This window comes from Oncorhynchus mykiss, chromosome 11 (assembly GCF_013265735.2).
Source record: "Oncorhynchus mykiss isolate Arlee chromosome 11, USDA_OmykA_1.1, whole genome shotgun sequence".
Lineage (NCBI taxonomy): Eukaryota > Metazoa > Chordata > Actinopteri > Salmoniformes > Salmonidae > Oncorhynchus > Oncorhynchus mykiss.
The window spans coordinates 64,961,532-64,983,328 of NC_048575.1; the positions used below are offsets into that span (position 1 = coordinate 64,961,532).

At 43.7% G+C, this 21,797-nt stretch overlaps 1 protein-coding gene across 17 annotated transcripts in view; it reads left to right on the forward strand.

Moving 5' to 3' along the window:
- The window catches only part of arvcfb (ARVCF delta catenin family member b), a 309,144-nt gene that overhangs the window by 258,036 nt on the left and 29,311 nt on the right, over positions 1–21,797 (forward strand). For 15 of the 17 annotated variants that reach the window (XM_036936118.1, XM_036936125.1, XM_036936123.1 and 12 more), the window contains 4 exons: positions 3,350–3,467; positions 3,688–3,859; positions 7,774–7,791; positions 8,480–8,551. In XM_036936118.1, coding sequence (XP_036792013.1) covers positions 3,350–3,467; positions 3,688–3,859; positions 7,774–7,791; positions 8,480–8,551 — 380 coding nt within the window. The remainder of the gene's footprint in view (positions 1–3,349; positions 3,468–3,687; positions 3,860–7,773; positions 7,792–8,479; positions 8,552–21,797) is intronic. The other 2 variants (XM_036936120.1, XM_021621907.2) reach the window with 1 other exon arrangement.

The window sequence follows — 21,797 nt, forward strand, 5'->3', positions numbered from 1 at the left end:
AACCGTGGCTGGATGGCGGCATTCGCGCAAAACTGAAAGTGCGAACCACCGCATTTAACCATGGAAAGAGGACTGGGAATATGGCAGAATATAAACAGTGTAGTTATACTCTCTGCAAGGCAATCAAACAAGCGAAATGTCGGTATAAGGACAAAGTGGAGTCACAATTCAACGGCTCAGACACAAGACGTATGTGGCAGGGTCTACAGGAAATTGTGGACATAAAAGATCAAACCAGCCACGTTACGAACACCGACATCTAGCTTCCAGACAAACTAAACACCTTCTTTGCCCGCTTTGAGGATAATACAGTGCCACCGTCGCAGCCTACTAACAAGGACTGCGCCCCCCTCTCTCCTTCTCCGTGGCTGAGGTATGTAAGACATTTAAACATATTAACCCTCGCAAGACTGCTGGCACAGACAACATCCCTAGCCACATCCTCAGATCATGCACAGACCAGCTGGCTGGTGTGTATAACGACATATTCAATCGCTCCCTATCCCAGTCTGCTAATGGCCACCATTGTTCCTGTACCCAAGAAGGCAACGATAACTGAACTAAATGACTACCGCCACGTAGCACTCACTTCTGACATCATGAAGTTCTTTGAGAGATTAGTCAAGAATCATATCACCTCCCCCTTACCTGCCACCCTAGTCCCACTTCAGTTTGCATACCGCCCCAACAGGTCCACAGACGATGCAATCGCCATCACACTGCACACTGCCCTATCCCATCTGGACAATAGGAATACCTATGTAAGAATGCTGTTCATTGACTACAGCTCAGCATTCAACACCATAGTACCCTCCAAGCTCATCATTAAGCATGAGGCCCTGGGTCTCAACCCCGCCCTGTGCAATTGGGTACTGCACTTTCTGACGAGCCGCTTCCAGGTGGTGAAAGTAGGAAACATCTCCACTTCGCTGACCCTCAACACTCGGGCCCCACAAGGGTGGGTGCTCAGCCCCCTCCTGTACTCCCTGTTCACCCATGACTGCGTGAACAGGGAGTATTTTCCACCATAATTTGCAAATAAATTCATAAAAAATCCTACAATGTTATTTTCTGGATTTTTTTTCTCATTTTGTCTGTCATAGTTGAAGTGTACCTATGATGAAAATTACAGGCCTCTCTCATCTTTTTACGTGGGAGAACTTGCACAATTGGTGGCTGACTAAATACTTTTTTGCCCCACTGTATATGTACATATTCTCATTCACCCCTTTAGATTTGTGTGTATTAGGTAGTTGTTGGATAATTGTTAGATTACTTGTTAGATATTACTGCACTGTCGGAACTAGAAGCACAAGCATTTCGTAACACTCGCATTAATATCTGATAACGATGTGTATGTGACCAATACAATTGGGTTTGATTTGATTTGGATTGGGACAACATTCCACAGGCCACAATCAACAACCTGATCAACCCTATGCGAAGGAGATTTGTTGTGCTGCATGAGTCAAAAGGTGGTGACACCAGATACTGACTGGTTTTCTGTTCCATGCCTCTACCCTTTTTTTAAAGGTATCTGTGACCAACAGATGCAAATCTGTATTCCCAGTCATGTGAAATCCATAGATGATGGCCTAATTTATTTATTTTAATGGACTGATTTTATTATACGAACTGTAATTCAGTAAAATATTTGTTGTTGCATGTTGTGTTTATATTTTTGTTCAATTTACATTAGTCTGATTTGGAATGAAGAATCCGCAAGTTCCATTTGCAAGTCTACCTAGCTGTTTATATTCTTAAAGCTTTTTAATTAAATGCTTTTGGTCTTTAAAACATGTGGTTGTGTTTTCTGTTTCTCTGACCTGTGTATCTCTGTCTCTTTAACCTTTCTGATCTCCCCATCCCGGATCCGGGTTCGTGAATACAGACTCAAGCTCATTACCATAACGCAACGTTAACTATTCATGAAAATCGCAAATGAAATGAAATAAATATGCTAGCTCTCAAGCTTAGCCTTTTGTTAACAACACTGTCATCTCAGATTTTCAAAATATGCTTCTCAACCATTGCAAAACAAGCATTTGTGTAACAGTATTGATGGCTAACGTAGCATTTAGCATTAACATTCAGCTGGCAACATTTACACAAAAAAACAGAAAAGCATTCAAAAAAATAATTTACCTTTGAAGAACTTCAGATGTTTTCAATGAGGAGACTCTCAGATAGCAAATGTTCAGTTTTTCCTGAAAGATTATTTGTTTAGGACAAATCGCTCCGTTTTCTGCGTCACGTTTAGCTATGAAAAAAACCCTGTATCCAGGATTGTGTAAATCTATCAGCAAGCTCATTAGCATAACACAACGTTAACTATTTATGAAAATCGCAAATGAAATGAAATAAATATGCCATCTCTCAAGCTTAGCCTTTTGTAAACAACACTGTCATCTCAGATTTTCAAAATATGCTTCTCAACCATAGGAAAACAATAATTTGTGTAAAAGTAGCTAGCTAGAGTTAGCATTTCGCGTTAGCATTTAGCGTTAGCATTAGCGTTAGCATCCAGCACGCAACATTAACAAAAACATAAAAGCCTTCAAATAAAATCATTTACCTTTGAAGAACTTCTGATGTTTTCAATGAGGATACTCTCAGTTAGATAGCAGATGCTCAGTTTTTCCAAAAAGATTCCTTGTGTATTAGAAATAGCTCTGTTTTATACATCACATTTGGCCACCAAAAAAAATCCATAAATTCAGTCCTCAAAACGCAAACTTTTTTCCAAATTAACTCCATAATATCGACTGAAAACATGGCAAACGTTGTTTAGAATCAATCATCAAGGTGTTTTTCACATATCTCTTCATTGATACATCGTTCTTGGACACATGCTTTCTCCCCTGAATCAAATGGTAAAGTGGAAGCAGCTGGCAATTGCGCACCGAATTCGACGCAGGACACCAGGCGGACACTTGGGAAATGTAGTCTCTTATGGTCAATCTTCCAATGATATGCCTACAAATACGTCACAATGCTGCTAAGACCTTGGGCGAACGACAGAAAGTGTAGGCTCATTCGTTGCGCAATCACAGCCATATAAGGAGAGAATGGAAAACAGAGCTTCAGAAATTCTGCTAATTCCTGGGTGATGCATCATCTTGGTTTCGCCTGTAGAATGAGTTCTGGGGCACTTACAGACAAAATCTTTGCAGATTCTGAAACTTCAGAGTGTTTTCTTTCCAAAACTGTCAAGAATATGCATAGTCGAGCATCTTTTCGTGACAAAATATCGCGCTTAAAACGGGAACGTTTTTTATCCAAAAATGAAATAGCGCCCCTAGAGCTCTAAGAGGTTAACCTCCCTGTCTCTCTGCCTTCTCTACCCCAGGAATGTGAGTTCGGACGGGGCCGAGGCAAGGCGCAGACTAAGGGAGTGTGAGGGGCTTGTGGATGCTCTGCTGCACGCCTTGCAGTCAGCTGTGGGCAAGAAAGACATGGACAACAAGGTGAGCCTCCAAACCGACCGATATTACTGTATCTGCATTGCCAATATGTAATCTGTTCATTGGAGACATTTAATACTGTGGATGCGGATCTCTTAACTGCTGAGTTTTGCTGTTCTCTATCTAATTTCCTAGAAAATAACCAGTCCCTTTCATATCATATTGTTTGATCAATCTGTATATGTTTGAATTGACATTGTCCCTCCCTCTATCCCCCCACCAGTCTGTGGAGAACTGTGTGTGTATCATGAGGAACCTGTCTTACCACGTTCACAAAGAGATCCCAGGGGCCGAGAAGTTCACAGACCCGTCCGTTCTGCAGGCCCCGGGCTCTGCGGGCCCTCAGAGGAAGAAGAAGGATGACGCAGGCTGCTTTGGAGGGAAGAAGGCCAAAGGTAAGAGGACAAAACAGAGGGAGACTGACGAGACATAGGCCCAGTCCCAAGACATAGGCCCAGTCCCAAGACATAGGCCCAGTCACAAAATGTAGGCCCAGTCCCAAGACATAGGCCCAGTCACAAAATGTAGGCCCAGTCCCAAAACGTAGGCCCAGCTTTAAAATGTAGGCCCAGTCCAAAAACGTAGACAGTCCCAAAACGAGTCTCTTCCATGGACGCCAGTGATGACTGATCTGTAGGAATACAGAAATTCTCACTTTTCTCCTTATCTGGCATTCAGTTACAATGGAATCTAAACCTGTATGCTATTTGCAAAATGGGCCATGTCAGTTTGTATAGTTAACTGTATGTACCCAAGCCTATCACACAGTTCTTCAGCTCTTTAGAGCTCTATTTACCTAATTTAACCAAGAGCTGTTTCTCCCTAGACAGTTACAGTATTTAGTATAGGATACCTCTGGTCCTAAACAGATACAGTATGTCATTCGTATATTTGCCACCTCTCAATCACTGGCTGACTAATGGCTGAACAACAAGCAGAGCTCCCTCTCCCACAACAAATAATGATGGAAATTAATCACTTAGCCAATGATGTGAGACCCAATTTCATTGACCTTTCACCCCTCAGGGTCCAGAGGGGGACGCCAATGATTTAGAGGCCAAGAAAGCACTGGAGCGTGTGTCTAAAAGTGTGTGTGTTTACAGATTAATATCATAGATGACAATCTCAAGCGAATTAGCCAGTGGGATTCTATTGTACATAGCAGTTAATGAGGTGTGTTTAGCCTTCGCAGGCCCTGGAGGTGTACTTTGAAGAAGAGATAGCCTACATTAAAAAAGCTAAAAACGGCCCTATAAAACCAGCATGAGTGCTGGAAGGGGAGTTGGATCTTTCAGGAGAGCTGTTTAGACAACAGTCTTTCACAGCAATTAGTTACATGATAAATGCTCTAAATTACCCCCCCGAATTCTGACACTTGCCGTTAGAGCCATTACCACAAATTGACGCTTCAGGCCAACTTATTTAGTGAATGCTAATGGTTGCTTTTTGCATTTCTCTTTTTATTCTTGATTCCTATATTCCTGTGCTGTTATGTGTGGCTGGCTTAGTGCCTTATGTGGCAGTGACTGACCCTCTCTCTCCTCGTTTGTGGCACTACAGTGTAGTGATACACACACGCACATTGGTTTTACTATCCAAGTGGGGACCAAAAAATGTAGTCCCATCCAAAATCCCAATTTTCCTAACCTTAACCCCAAACACCTAACCCTAAACCTAACCCTAACTCCTAATTCTAACCCTAACCGTAACCCTAACCCCTAAACCTAAAATACAATTTTTCCTTTTTGGTACTGGCGAAATGTCCCCAAATGTTCCTTGTTGTACTATTCTTCTGAGGACTTTTGGAACACAAATGGATAGTAAAGTTAGATCACACACTTTTTTCTCTATAATGAGCCGAGCACACTGACACCACAGCCTCTTTGAACACTGTCCCAAAAGAATACCTGTGGAGTGCTAATGGGATTTACTCTACGCTTGTCTACTTTTAACCTATATACTTGTTTCTTTCCTTATATTCCCCCACTCTCTCTCTTGCTCTCTTTCTTTCCCTCTGCCTCTTAGTGCTGAGCGATTAAAACCAGCTAAATGTAATGGAAAATGTAATCTACGTAATCCCCAAATGTAATTATTTGTCTTACTCCAAAAAATGAAAAAATCTCACCTTTCTTGTAATTTCTGGATTTTGTCAGACAGCTCTGCAGCTAGCCTAGCTAAATAAGATGACTTAAGACAGAACAGTATGGGGAGTGCAGAGATTACGTTGTCTGGTTGTTTGGCTGCTACTGCTTAAACACAGATGAGATGATGACTTTAAGGAATTATAAATAATAAAATAATACAATTAAAACTAAGTAATATACACAACTGAAATATGATATTATTTCATAGTAATTTCCAATTTTTCTATTGATGGTCCCAATGTGGACCTGACAGAGAAGGGAATATTTTCTATGTTTTCTCAATTGAATGTTCAATATTGTTGGCTGTGGAACTTCCATTAAAAAGCTCAAAAATAAGTGTAATGTCATTATTTCATAATTTATATATGCACCCATCCCGTTAACGGGATCATATTCGTCAACCACCGCTGAATTGCAGAGCGCCAAATTAAATCACAAAAAATATGTAATTTTCATGGAATCACAAGTGCAATATAGCAAAACACAGCTTAGCTTGTTGTTAACACCTGGCTTGTCAGATTTCAATAAAGCTTTTTTGGCGAAAGCATACCAAGCGTTTATGTAAGAACATCTCTTTCAGTAGGCAAAATATTACAAACGGCTAGCAGCCAAGTAGATTGGTCACGAAAGTCAGAAAAGCAAAAATTAAATAGCTTACCTTTGATGATCTTCAGAAGTTTGCACTCACGAGACTCCCAGTTACGCAATAAATGTTCCTTTTGTTCCATAAAGATTATTTTTATATCCAAAATACCTCCATTTGGTTGGTGCGTTATGTTCAGAAATCAACAGGCTCGAGCGGTCATAACATCGTAGACGAAAATTCCAAAAGTTATTTATCCGTTATTTTACCAGGTAAGTTAACTGAGAACACATTCCCATTTGCAGCAATGACCTGGGGAATAGTTACAGGGGAGAGGAGGGGGATGAATGAGCCAATTGTAAACTGGGGATTATTAGGTTTGATGGCCAGATTGGGAATTTAGCCAGGACACCGGGGTTAACACCCCTACTCTTACAATAAGTGCCATGGGATCTTTAATGACCTCAGAGAGTCAGGAAACCCGTTTAACGTCCCATCCGAAAGACAGCACCCTACACAGGGCAGTGTACCCAATCACTGCCCTGGGGATTGGAATATTTTTTTAGACCAGAGGAAAGAGTGCCTCCTACTGGCCCTCCAACACCACTTCCAGCAGCATCTGGTCTCCCATCCAGGGACTGACCAGGACCAACCCTGCTTAGCTTCAGAAGCAAGCCAGTGGTATGCAGGGTGGTATGCTGCTGGCTAATAGTATCCGTAATGTTCGTAGAAACATGTCAAAAAAAAATTATAATCAATCCTCAGGTTGTTTTTGCAATATATAATCGATAATATATCAACCGGGAATGTAGCTTCTTCAGAGAGAGAGAGAGAAAATGGATGCTCCAAGCTGTTGCACATACAAAACGCTGCTGGCACCCAGCCATACAATGACGCGATGTGATCTTTCTCGCTCATTTTTCAAAATAAAAGCTTGAAACTATGTATAAAGACTGTTCACACCATGGGGAAGCCATAGGAAAAGGAATCTGGTTTATATCCCTTTAAATGGAGCGAAGGCAGGCTATGGAACATGGAGCTTTCAAAATAGAAGCCACTTCCTGGTTAGATTTTCCTCGGGTTTTCGCCTGCAATATCAGTTCTGTTATACTCACAGACAATATTCTGACAGTTTTGGAAACTTTAGAGTGTTTTCTATCCTAATCGGACAATTATATGCATATTCTAGTTTCTGAGGCTGAGAAATAGGCAGTTTGAAATGGGTACGTTTTTCATCCAAACATCAAAATACTGCCCCCTACACACAAGACATTAAAATAATAATTGAAACCGAAATCGTAAACTGTGGTAGTTTTGTAATACTCTAACCGAAACTGAACCACTAATCGCTCAGCACTACTGCCTCTATTTCTCCTTTCCCTCCCTTGATTTCTTTCAAACATACACCCCCCCCTCTCTCTCTCTCTCTCTCTCTCTCTCTCTCAAATTTACAGCCCCAAGTTGACTGAAGTGTTTACTTGTTATTGTCACCTCTAATCCTCACAACCTATTTTATCATTTACTCTTCTCTTCTCCCTGCTTGTGTTTTTGGCATTGCTGCTGCTTCCTTGGCTAACTATAGAGGAATGGTTTAATCAAGGTGAGTGTCCTCATGTCTTGACTCAGCACACCCTCTCATCCCTCCCCTTATAGCTACTGTAGCATTAGTAGTTTGGATCTCTTCCAAAAGGTTTGAAGGACTTTACGTGTTCCCCTCTTTATTTGCTGCACCCTTACTGTAGGTCTACCTCTTTCATCATGCCCCCCAACATCATGGTGTTAGTAATCCAAACCTAGCCTAATCTCGGGGGTAGAGGTAGGGGAGGGCCAGGTAAGACGGGTAAGTCTGGGTAGTGAAAAAGAACCTGGGCTCTAGTTTTTAGTCCCAGCTTTAGACTGCAGTGCAGTTTCCCCTCAGCCTGCTGGTAAGTTCTGTTTGAAATGTTAAAGGTTGAGTCTCACATAGTGACATAGGCATGTCCCCTCCCTGTTGAGGAAATGGATGGAGAGAGGTTCATTAGCTGGCCCTTCTGTAGTCACCTGGCTCCATTACCCTCCCTGCATTATTAAAGGGGATTTCCACCTGCCATCTCTGGGAAGGGCTGCTACTAGACTTGTGTGTGCAGTGATGCATGTTTCTGTGTGCATGTGTCTGTGCATGCATGCGTGTGTGTTCATCTGCGCGTGTGTGTGTGTGGTCCTGCATTGTCTCTAGGACATTGTCAGTGAACTCTGTCAGGTTGTCTCTGAATGTGGCATTTACATATGTTCTCTCTGGCTCTATCCAGCCAGAAAAAACGGCGAGAATGACAAAAACTACGATACGCTGGATCTACCCAAGCGCACAGAACCCACAAAAGGTAGGCTTGTTCTGTCAATGAGGTTTACTTAGTACAACTTCAACCTGTTGATCCTTTTCTTGTCACTGAAAGGGAAAACATCCCAAATCCATGACTGCCATTGACTTTCTGTCAAATGTTATTTCAAGAGAAATGACCAAATTAGCCTTGTTTTGACAAAAATGCTACCAAGAAATAAATTGGCTTATCATGGATGGTTTGGTCTGACTGGAAGGATGTCAAGTGTTGCACTTGCTTACTTACACATGCTAGAGTGGCGTAGGGTGCCACCTTAACAGATGACTGCTGCTGATTTGATGTCATTAGCTGGGTTGATATGATAACAACGCCTTTGCTAGCAGAGATCCCAGGCCTTTTGTGAAGCACTCCCAAGCATTTGAGCTGCTTTACATGAGAGTTGAATAGCAGCCAATGTTTCATGTTCTGTAGCCTATGAGTTTCAGGGACACAAATAGTTACAATGGTGTAAGCAAGTGGGTCACATAGGCCTGTGAGGTAAAGCAGCTGTGTAGGAAGTGAGTCTCAACAGCCTCTCCAAGTCTCTCTACTGTCGAACCTGGCTAGGATTAACCTAGCCCACTATAGATACAGAACCTGAGAGGACCAACAGACAGGGGACTGTTGCAGTACTCCCCTCCCTTTAGCTGAGCTAGCACAAGACTCAAAGATTCATCTTCCCAAGTCTTTATGTCTATAGGCCTACTTTAAGAATAAACTGATACTCTAAGCAATGTCTTATCAAAATTGTTTACTTATAACATGAGTCCCTACATGTACTACTTATTTCTAATACACTTGAGGAATGTTATGCCACGATGAAACAGTTTGCTGTACTGCTGTACTGGTCTACCATCTGGAGCTTTTGATACAATAAATATAGGTTGTTTACTGTTGTACTGTTCCTTCTACTGATTTAATGAGTACTTGTCTTGTGTCTCTGTGCAGAAACGTTTCCATCTTCGCCCTTTTCTCCTCGCCTTTCTAAAGAATAAACACCTCAACCAGTTGCTACAGTCAAACAACATTGGCATGCAGCCACCACAACAAATCCCTTTCTGCTCTGCCTTTGTGGGTGTTTGCTTGGGTGTGTTTGTGTGTGTGTGTGCACTCACCTGTGTGTTTCTGTCTGCATATAGCAGTTGAGAGAGATATGTGTGTATGTTGTGGGCTGAGGTATTCACACATCAGTGCCTTCATCATGTCTAATGGCAACCTTTGGTCAATAGCACTTCCTGTGTGGCTACAATTAGCCACATTAGCAAGCTAAAGTGGGCCTCTTGTTAAATTAGATTACAATTAATTGCGGTGCTTTGCGGAGGTAAGCCGATTCTGCCTCCTTTTTATCACTCTAAAATCAAGTAAGCAGAAGAGCTGTGAGGAGGATAATTAGCATGTTCCATAGGTTGCAGTCACTGGACGCGCTAGGCACCCTAGGCTAGCTGCAACACAAGCTGGACTCACTGGAAGTGCTAGGCATGCTAGGCTAGCTGCAACACAGGCTGCACTCACTGGAAGTGTTAGGCTTGCTAGGCTAGCTGCAACACAGGCTGCACTCACTGGAAGTGCTAGGCATGCTAGGCTAGCTGCAACACAGGCTGCACTCACTGGAAGTGCTAGGCATGCTAGGCTAGCTGCAACACAGGCTGCGCTCACTGGAAGCGCTAGGCACACTAGGCTAGCTGCAACACTGGCTGCACTCACTAGAAAGTAGCAATGGGCTGGCTGCAATTTGATCAAGTTTCAATGGCACACAATCAGAAATAATCCCCCCTCTTGTCTTGCTTCACTGCTGTGATTTAATCTAGGGATATAGTGTTGAGATGATGCGTGTTTGGGAGAGCAGTTGCTATATTTCATGCATGAGGATGAAAACATGATTTTTATTGGTGTTTACCTGTACTACATATACATTATGTAAATGTGGTGTGAAGTAAACTGATTAACAGGATGACACAGGTAAAGCTACGGTGGCACTAAGTATGTCAAACTTGGATTATTGCTCAACAGGATTCATAATTTTATAGTAGCTACAGTAGTAGGATGGCAGCTGTAGTCTACCCATGATAATTCAAATAGGATATTACACTCACCTACACTGTTTATTTGTCTATGATAATCCTGTGTACTGTGGATGTACTTTCACTTACAGTGTAAATTCAGTGTATTTCCCCCTTGTTTATTTTAGAGAATGTGGGGATAGGACAACTCTGAAATAACAGGGACAGATTTGTGGGAGATTTCATGTTTATTTCAACCCTGATTTGTTGTCAACATCACTTACCAACATGCAGGAGTCTATAATTACGGTAATACCCAGCGTGAGATATAGGTCTCCAGCAGTGTATTGAAACACAAACTCACTCACACATACACACACACTAGTAGTGATTGGTCTGCACCCGGACGAGGGCGTGGAGGAAGACGTTATGGACATGAATAATTTCAGGGACATAATTTTGAATTCACTATGAGTTTGTTATTCTGTGTATAACTAATTGTCCCTGCCTGATTGCACTATAAAGAGGTGCTGTTGATAGAACATAGATCATTAAAGGACTTCCAAAGTTCCTGTTATTGCATTATTCATGGTCCCTGAGAGGAGAACAAAGGCACTGGAACAAAGTAATTAAGAACTCTGAAAGAAGAAAGCATTTCATTAGGGAGAGAGAGAGTGTGTCAGCCAGCAAGATGATGGAACACTCACCCCAACGTTAATTGAAACGGCACAACGTTAAACCTTTTGCTTTGAGGAAAGGTCATGTACGGTGTGGGAGTGTGGGAGTGTGCGTGTGCGTGCGTGTCAGAGAGCAGAGGGAAATTGCTTCAAAAGAAAACTGTTTTCTTTTGGTTTGTTTCTTCAGTACCGGATGTGTGGGGAGAGATAGAGGCAGCAGAGTGGAATGATGCGGTTTTGAAAAAGCAGAAACAGTCTTGAGTCAAGTATTCAACCCCTTTGTTTTGGCAAGCCTAAATAAGTTCAGGAGTAAAAAAAAACAACTCACATAATAAATTGCATACAATAACAGTGTTTAACATAATTAATTTTTAATGACTTCCTCATCTCTGTACTCTACACATAGAATTACCTGTAAATTCCCGTGAATTTCAACCTCATATTCAACCACAAAGACCAGGGAGGTTTTTGTAATGCCTCGCAAAAAATGGCACCTGTCGGTAAATGCTTTTTTTTTTATGTTTAAGCAGACATTGAATATCCCTTTGAGTATGGTGAAGCGATTAATTACACTTTGAAATTGTATTTGTATTTGTATTTATTAGGGATCCCCATTAGATGCCAAGGCAGCAGCTACTCTTCTTGGGGTCCAAACACACCAAAGCACCCACATTACATATAAAACAAAATGTTCAATACTACCATACAACAATATCACAATGTGTGCGTATCCATGTGTCTGCACCTTTGTGTAGTTAATGGTGTATCAATACACCCAGTCACTACAAAGATACAGGGGTTCTTCCGAAATACAATTATTTTAGTTTTTGAATTATTTAGCACTAACTTATTTCTTGCCGCCCATTCTGAAACTAGCTGCAGCTTTTTGTTAAGTGCTGTAGTCATTTCAGTCGCTGTGGTAGCTGACGTGTATAGTGTTGAGTCTTCCGAATACATAGACACAGGCTTTGTGGCAAGTCGTTAGTAAAGATTGAAAAAAGTAAGGGACCTAGACAGCTGCCCTGGGGAATTCCTGATTCTACCTGGATTTTGTTGAAGATTCTTCTATTAAAGAAAACCCTCTGTGTTCTGTTAGACAGGTAACTCTTTATCCACAATATATAAGGGGATGTAAAGCCATAACACATCAATTTTTCCAGCAACAGACTATGATCGATAATGTCAAAAGCTGCATTGAAGTCTAACAAAGCCCCCACAATCTTTTTTTTTCATCAATTTCTCTCAGCCAATCATCATTCATTTGTGTAAGTGGTGTGCTTGTTGAATGTCTTTCCCTATAAGCGTGCTAAAAGTCTGTTGTCAATTTGTTAACTGTAAAATAGCATTGTATCTGGTTAAACACCATTTTTTCCAAAAGTTTACTAAGGGTTGGCTGATTGCCTGATTGCCTGATTGGTCGGCAATTTGAGACCATAAAGGGAGCTTTACTATTCTTATTTTATTTTTAAAAATGTCACCTTTATTTAACCAGGTAGGCCAGTTGAGAAGAAGTTTTCATTCACAACTGCGACCTGGCTGTCACGTTCTGACCTTAGTTCTTTTATTATTCTTCCACCATCGACGACCGTTACAGAATCACCCACCACCAAAGGACCAAGCAGCGTGGTAACGGGCAGTAGCAGCAGCAGCAGCGATCTCAGGACTCCTGGACATGGGAGGAGATCCTGGACGGCTGGGGAATATCACCGCTCCAAGGCAGAGCTGGAGGCAGCGAAAGCTGAGAGGCGGCGGTATCCGGAGGCAGCACGGCAGCGCGGCTGGAAGCCCGAGAGGCAGCCCCAAATATTTATTGGGAAGGGGGACACGGGGAGTGTGGCTAAGTCATGTAGGAGACCTGAGCCAACTCCCCGTGCTTACCGTGGAGAGAGAGGGACCGGGCAGGCACCGTGTTATGCCGTGAGGCGCACGGTGTCCCCGGTGCGCAGGCATAGCCTGGTGCGATACATAGCAGCTCCTCGTATCGGCCGGGCTAGAGTGGGCATCGAGCCAGGTGCCATGAAGCCGGCTCAGCGCATCTGGTATCCAGTGCGTCTCCTCGGGCCGGGGTACATGGCACCAGCCTTACGCATGGTGTCCCCAGTTCGCCAGCACAGCCCAGTGCGGGCTAATCCACCTCGCCGCACTGGCTTGGCTACGGGGAGCATTCAACCAGGTAAGGTTGGGCAGGCTCGGTGCTCAAGACCTGCAGTGTGCCTTCACGGTCCGGTCTATCCGGTGCCTCCTGTGGCAGCCCCCCGCACCAGGCTGTCTCTCTGTCTCCTCCCTACAGGTGCTCCTGCCTGTCCTGAGCTGCCAGAGTCTCCCGTCTGTCCTGAGCTGCCAGAGTCTCCCGTCTGTCCTGAGCTGCCAGAGTCTCCCGTCTGTCCTGAGCTGCCAGAGTCTCCCGTCTGTCCTGAGCTGCCAGAGTCTCCCGTCTGTCCTGAGCTGCCAGAGTCTCCCGTCTGTCCTGAGCTGCCAGAGTCTCCCGTCTGTCCTGAGCTGCCAGAGTCTCCCGTCTGTCCTGAGCTGCCAGAGTCTCCCGTCTGTCCTGAGCTGCCAGAGTCTCCCGTCTGTCCTGAGCTGCCAGAGTCTCCCGTCTGTCCTGGGCTGCCAGAGTCTCCCGTCTGTCCTGGGCTGCCAGAGTCTCCCGTCTGTCCTGGGCTGCCAGAGTCTCCCGTCTGTCCTGGGCTGCCAGAGTCTCCCGTCTGTCCTGGGCTGCCAGAGCCGCCCGTCTGTCCAGGGGCTGCCAGAGCCGCCCGTCTGTCCAGGGGCTGCCAGAGCCGCCCGTCAGCCAGGGGCTGCCAGAGCCGCCCGTCAGCCAGGGGCTGCCAGAGCCGCCAGTCAGCCAGGGGCTGCCAGAATCGCCCTTCACTCCGGAGATGCCGGAGTCCCCCGCCTGTCCGGTGCTGCCGGAATCTCCGGTCCATTCGGGACCCGTGGCTTGGGTCCCCAGTCCGAGGTCGGCGGCGAGGGTCGCCGTGTTAAAGAGGCCACGGAGGCGGGTAAAGAGGCGGAGAAGGACTATGGTGGAGTGAGGACCCACGTCCCGCGCCAGAGCTGCCACCGCGGACAGACACCCACCCAGACCCTCCACTATAGGTTTAGGTTTTGAGGCCTGAGTCCGCACCTTTGGGGGTGGGTACTGTCACGTTCTGACCTTAGTTATTTTATTATAGTATGGTCAGGGCTTGAGTTGGGTGGGTTGTCTATGTTCCTTTTTCTATGTTTTGGGATTTATGTGTTTGGCTTGGTATGGTTCTCAATCAGAGGCAACTGTTTATTGTCGTCCCTGATTGAGAACCATATTTAGGTAGCCTGTTTTCACTTTTGAGTTGTGGGTGATTATTTTGTTATTTCCGTGTTCATTCTAATAAATATGGACACATACCACGCTGCACCTTGGTCCTCACCTTCTTCCACCATCGACGACCGTTACACTGGCATAGATAAAGCAAAGCAGTGCGACACTAACAACAACACAGAGTTACACATGGAATAAACAAACATACAGTCAATAATACAATAGAAAAATTATTTATACAGTGTGTCAAAATGGCGTAATGAGGTAAGGCAATAAATAGGCCATAGTTGCGAAGTAATTACAATTTAGCAAATTAACACTGGAGTGATAGATGTGCAGATGATGATGTGCAAGTATAAATACTGGTGTGCAAAAGAGCAAAAAAGTTAATAAAACAATATGGGGATGATCTAGGTAGTTGGATGGGCTATTTACAGATGGGCTGTGTACAGCTGCAGCGATCGGTAAGCTGCACAGATAGCTGATGCTTAAAGTTAGTGAGGGAGATATAAGTCTCCAACTTCAGCGATTTTTGCAATTCGTTCCAGTTATTGGCAGCAGAGAACTGGAAGGAAAGGCGGCCAAAGGAGGTGTTTGGGGATGACCAGTGAGATGTACCTGCTGGAGCGCATGCTACGGGTGGGTGTTGTTATGGTGACTGAGATAAGATGCAGCTTTACCTAGCAAAGACTTATAGATTACCTGGAGCCAGTGGGTCTGGCAACGAATATGTAGCGAGGGCAAGCTGACGAGAGCATACAGGTTGCAGTGGTGGGTGGTATATGGGGCTTTGGTGACAAAACGGATGGCACTGTGATAGACTGCATCCGGTTTCCTGAGTAGAGTGTTGGAGGCTATTTTGTAAATGACATCGCCGAAGTCGAGGATCGGTAGGATAGACAGTTTTACGAGGGTATGTTTGGCAACGTGAGTGAAGGAGGCTTTGTTGTGAAATAGGAAGCCGATTCTAGATTACAATTTGGATTGGAGATGTTTAATATAAGTCTGGAAGGAGAGTTTACAGTCCAGCCAGACACCTAGGTATTTGTAGTTGTCCATATATTCTAAGTCAGAACCGTCCAGAGTAGTGATGCTAGTCGAGCGGGCGGGTGCAGGCAGCGATCGGTTGAAGAGCATGCATTTAGTTTTACTAGCGTTTAAGAGAAGTTGGATGCCGTGGAAGGAGTGTTGTTAACACAGTGTCCAAAGAAGGGCGAGATGTATACAGAATGGTGTCGTCTGCGTAGAGGTGGATCAAGGAATCACCCGCAGCAAGAGCGACATCGAGTCGGCCCGAGAATTGAACCCTGTGGTACCCCCATAGAGTCTGCCAGAGGTCCAGACAACAGGCCCTCCGATTTGACACACTGAACTCTATCTGAGAAGTAGTTGGTGAACCAGACGAGGCAGTCATTTGAGAAACCAAGGCTGTTGAGTCTGCCAATAATAATGCAGTGATTGACAGAGTCGAAAGCCTTGGTCAGGTCGCTGAAGACGGCTGCACAGTACTGTCTTTTATCGATGGCGGTTAGGATATCGTTTATTACCTTGAGCATGGCTGAGGTGCACCCGGGACCAGCTCGGAAACTGGATTGCACAGCGGAGAAGGTATGCTGGGATTCGAAATGGTCAGTGACCTGTTTATTAACTTGGCTTTCAAAGACTTTAGAAAGGCAGGGCAGGATGGATATAGGTCTGTAACTGTTTGAAGAGGGGGATGACTTTGAAGAGGGGGATGACCGCTGCAGGGGGATGACCGCTATACTTTGAAGATGGAGATGACCGCTGCAGCTTTCCAATATTTAGGAATCTCAGACAATACGAAAGAGAGGTTGAACAGACTGGTAATAGGGGTTGCAACAATGGTGGTAGATAATTGTAGGAAGAGAGGGTCCAGATTGTCTAGCCCAGCTGATTTGTATGGGTCCAGGTTTTGCAGCTCTTTCAGAACATCTGCTATCTGGATTTGGGTGAAGGAGAAGCTGGGGATGGTTGGGCAAGTAGCTGTAGGGCAAGTAGCTGCAGGGGATGTGCTGCCCGGGGTTGGGGTAGCCAGGAGGAAAGCATGGCCAGCCGTAGAGAAATGCTTACTGAAATTCTTGTGTGTAGGCTGAATGTTTAAGCCTAGGTGTTGTTGTTCATTAGTTTCCTCCAATCGGGGGAAGGGTGGTAGGGTTTGGGAAATAATAAAGGTATACAGTGCCTTGCGAAAGTATTCGGCCCCCTTGAACTTTGCGACCTTTTGCCACATTTCAGGCTTCAAACATAAAGATATAAAACTGTATTTTTTTGTGAAGAATCAACAACAAGTGGGACACAATCATGAAGTGGAACGACATTTATTGGATATTTCAAACTTTTTTAACAAATCAAAAACTGAAAATTGGGCGTGCAAAATTATTCAGCCCCTTTACTTTCAGTGCAGCAAACTCTCTCCAGAAGTTCAGTGAGGATCTCTGAATGATCCAATGTTGACCTAAATGACTAATGATGATAAATACAATCCACCTGTGTGTAATCAAGTCTCCGTATAAATGCACCTGCACTGTGATAGTCTCAGAGGTCCGTTAAAAGCGCAGAGAGCATCATGAAGAACAAGGAACACACCAGGCAGGTCCGAGATACTGTTGTGAAGAAGTTTAAAGCCGGATTTGGATACAAAAAGATTTCCCAAGCTTTAAACATCCCAAGGAGCACTGTGCAAGCGATAATATTGAAATGGAAGGAGTATCAGACCACTGCAAATCTACCAAGACCTGGCCATCCCTCTAAACTTTCAGCTCATACAAGGAGAAGACTGATCAGAGATGCAGCCAAGAGGCCCATGATCACTCTGGATGAACTGCAGAGATCTACAGCTGAGGTGGGAGACTCTGTCCATAGGACAACAATCAGTCGTATATTGCACAAATCTGGCCTTTATGGAAGAGTGGCAAGAAGAAAGCCATTTCTTAAAGATATCCATAAAAAGTGTTGTTTAAAGTTTGCCACAAGCCACCTGGGAGACACACCAAACATGTGGAAGAAGGTGCTCTGGTCAGATGAAACCAAAATTGAACTTTTTGGCAACAATGCAAAACGTTATGTTTGGCGTAAAAGCAACACAGCTCATCACCCTGAACACACCATACCCACTGTCAAACATGGTGGTGGCAGCATCATGGTTTGGGACTGCTTTTCTTCAGCAGGGACAGGGAAGATGGTTAAAATTGATGGGAAGATGGATGGAGCCAAATACAGGACCATTCTGGAAGAAAACCTGATGGAGTCTGCAAAAGACCTGAGACTGGGACGGAGATTTGTATTCCAACAAGACAATGATCCAAAACATAAAGCAAAATCTACAATGGAATGGTTGAAAAATAAACATATCCAGGTGTTAGAATGGCCAAGTCAAAGTCCAGACCTGAATCCAATCGAGAATCTGTGGAAAGAACTGAAAACTGCTGTTCACAAATGCTCTCCATCCAACCTCACTGAGCTCGAGCTGTTTTGCAAGGAGGAATGGGAAAAAATGTCAGTCTCTCGATGTGCAAAACTGATAGAGACATACCCCAAGCGACTTACAGCTGTAATCGCAGCAAAAGGTGGCTCTACAAAGTATTAACTTAAGGGGGCTGAATAATTTTGCACGCCCAATTTTTCAGTTTTTGATTTGTTAAAAAAGTTTGAAATATCCAATAAATGTCGTTCCACTTCATGATTGTGTCCCACTTGTTGTTGATTCTTCACAAAAAAATACAGTTTTATATCTTTATGTTTGAAGCCTGAAATGTGGCAAAAGGTCGCAAAGTTCAAGGGGGCCGAATACTTTCGCAAGGCACTGTATTCTAAAAAAGGTGTGTATGTCTATATAGGTATGTGTATGTATATATGTGTATATGTATGCATATGTATATGGCTATATATATTTACCCCCAAAAATATATGGGAGATTGGAAATGATGCAGACAATTACATTGATGGAAGCAACAATCTAAGCAGGTCCACCCCTTTTTTTTTTAAATAGAGTGTATGTTAAGTTCTTACCCACCGGGAATGTGATGAAAGAAATAAAAGCTGAAATAAATTATTCTCTCTACTATTATTCTGACATTTCACATTCTTAAAATAAAGTGGTTGAAACGGTTGTCTGTGGTGGAAGAAGGTGAGGACCAATGCGCAGCGTGGTAAGTGTTCATATTCTTTAATAGAACTCAGAACACTAAAATACAAAACCAACGAAATGAAACCGAAACAGTTCTGTCTGGTACAGATAGGAAACAGAAAATAATCACCCACAGCTCAAGGGTGAAAACAGGCTGCCTAGGTATGGTTCTCAATCAGGGACAACGATTGACAGCTGCCTCTGATTGAGAACCATACCAGGCCAAACACAGAAATCCCAAATCATAGAAAAAATAACTTCGACAACCCACCCAACTCACGCCCTGACCATACTAAAACAAAGACATAACAAAATAACTAAGGTCAGAATGAGACCGTGGTGATCCTAACTGACCTAAGACAGGGAATTTTTACTACGATTAAATGTGTGGAATTGTGGAAAAAGTGAGTTTAAATGTATTTGGCCAAGGTGTATGTAAACGTCCAACTTCAACTGTACATATATGTATATATATATACACAGTGGCTTGCGAAAGTATTCACCACCCTTGGCATTTTTCCTATTTTGTTGCCTTTACAACCTGGAATTAAAATAGATTTTGGGGGGATTTGTATCATTTGATTTACGCAACATGCCTACTACTTTGAAGATGCAAAATATTTTTTATTGTGAAATAACCAAGAAATAAGACATAAAAACTGAAACCTTGAGCATGCATAACTTTGCCCACATAACCCCAACACAAAGTCAATACTTTGTAGAGCCACCTTTTGCAGCAATTACAGCTGCAAGTCTTTTGGGGTATTTCTATCAGCTTGGCACATCTAGCCACTGGGATTTTTGCCCATTCTTCAAGGCAAAACTGCTCCAGCCGTTTCAAGTTGAATGGGTTTCGCTGGTGTACAGCAATCTTTAAGTCATACCACAGATGCTCAATTGGATTGAGGTCTGGGCTTTGACTAGGCCCTTCCAAGACATTTAAATGTTTCCCCTTAAACCACTCAAATGTTGGTTTAGCAGAATGCTTTGGGTCATTGTCTTGCTGGAAGGTGAACCTCGTCCCAGTCTCAAATCTCTGGAAGACTGAAACAGATTTCCCTCAAGTATTTCCCTGTATTTAGCGCCATCATCATTCCTTCAATTCTGACCAGTTTCCAAGTCCCTACCGATGAAAAACATCCCACAGCAGGATCCTGCCACTACCATGCTTCACTGTGGGGGTGTTGTTCTTGGGGTAATGAGAGGTGTTTGGGTTTGCTCCAGACATAGCATTTTCCTTGATAGCCAAAAAGCTCAATTTTAGTCTCATCTGACCAGAGTACCTTCTTCCATATATTATAGTCTCCCACATGCCTTTTGGCGAACACCAAACGTCCCGAAGCCACTCCTGCTTTGTCTTGGCTGTGTCTGAGGTCTTGAGCACTCTGGAGCAGGTTTTCATCAAGGTTTTCTATGGACTTTACTCCGTTCATCTTTCCCTTGACCCTGACTAGTCTCCCATTCCCTGCCGCTGAAAAACATCCCCACTGTAGGATGCTGCCACCACCATGCTTCACTGTAGGGATGCTGCCAGGTTTCCTCGAGACGTGACGTTTGGCATTCAGGCCAAAAACTTCAATCTTGGTTTCATCAGACCAGAGAATGTTGTTTCTCATGGTCTGAGAGTCTTGAGGTGCCTTTTGACAAACTCCAAGCTGTCATGTGCCTTGTATTGAGGAGTGGCATGGAGTGCTGCTGAGATGGTTGTCCTTCTGGAAGGATCTCCCATCTCCACAGAGGAACTCTGGAGCTCTGTCAGAGTGACCATCGGGTTCTTGGTCACTTCCCTGACCAAGGCTCTTCTCCCTCGATTGCTCAGTTTGGCCGGGCGGCCAGCTCTTGGAAGAGACTTGGTGGTTCCAAAACGTATCAAAATGTAGAAAAAGTCAATGGGTCTGGATACTTTCCGAATGCATTGTACATGGGCTATATATAGTAAGATAGAGGGGAGCTGTTTCGCTCACTCGGATGCTTTCTCCAGTGAGATAGTTTCTGCAACTTGCGAATTGAAGGAAAGTTGGCAGGTGCATAGTGCACTGTTCAGATGCTAGATTTTTTTGGGATGACCGTGCAAAAGTAACCTACTTTTTAAAGTGATTTGTTTGACAGTCAGACTGGCCTATGCCTAGAGGGACTCCAAATCACTAAGTCCGCCCTTGTGCAAGAGAGAGAGGGGAAGCCATAGCATTTCATGGTATGACTCCATAATGCTTTAACGGCTTGATTTACAAGTGCAGCATTTCATTTAAAGGGTTTTAAAATGTCAACAACAACAAGAGTGATACTATTGTGACATGCTTCTTCGCTTTTTCTCCCTATAGTGTCCCGGTTGAGTTATCTATAGTTGTCTAATGAAATTTGACTGTTAGTTCAGAGGCACAGCGTAGACTGTGGATCAGAACTGAATGGAGAATCAGGCTTTAGAGTCATTGTTTGTCTCTCAACTTTACTCATCACAGGTACATTTATCACATTAGCAAGCAGAACCCGAAGTCTGGGAAAGGTTCTGGAGGAGCAGATGCAAAGTAACTGAATGACGGTTTGTGCTGTTTGTTCTGTCATTCTGTTAGCGTCATTCTGTTACCAAATTTTGCATCTGCACTGTTCTTCAAGTTAGTGTTTTTGTAAGAATGTCTGTGGAAATTGCTAAAAGTAGTTGTATGGTTTGTTTAACTTTGCAATCATTGGTTTTTCTTTAATGTACAGTTTAGACGGAGTAATCTTAGTCTCACCATCATCCTGTTACTGTGGAATTGCCCTCCTGTGGATTCAATGTCAGAGAAGAAGTGTTCTTTTCACCCTGACACAGAAACTTTCCTGAACTCCCTAATCCCTAACAGAAAGTTAACACCTGCTATGTTCCCTTTTTTTACTCCCCAAACGCATCCGTTTTATTTTGTGTAATAAATAGAGATGTGAGTCAGAGCGACATTATTCCAAAACGGGAGGGAAAGTTAGGGCGCATCGACAGCCGCCCCAAGTGAAAGTAGGAAGTCAGTAAATAAGGGCCAGTGCCAAACACCTCCTGTGACCTCACACATGCGCACACACACACCTCAAACTCACAGCAACCATCAGATAAAACATGTATGTCTGACTTTGCCTAGCTGCCAGGAAACACTAG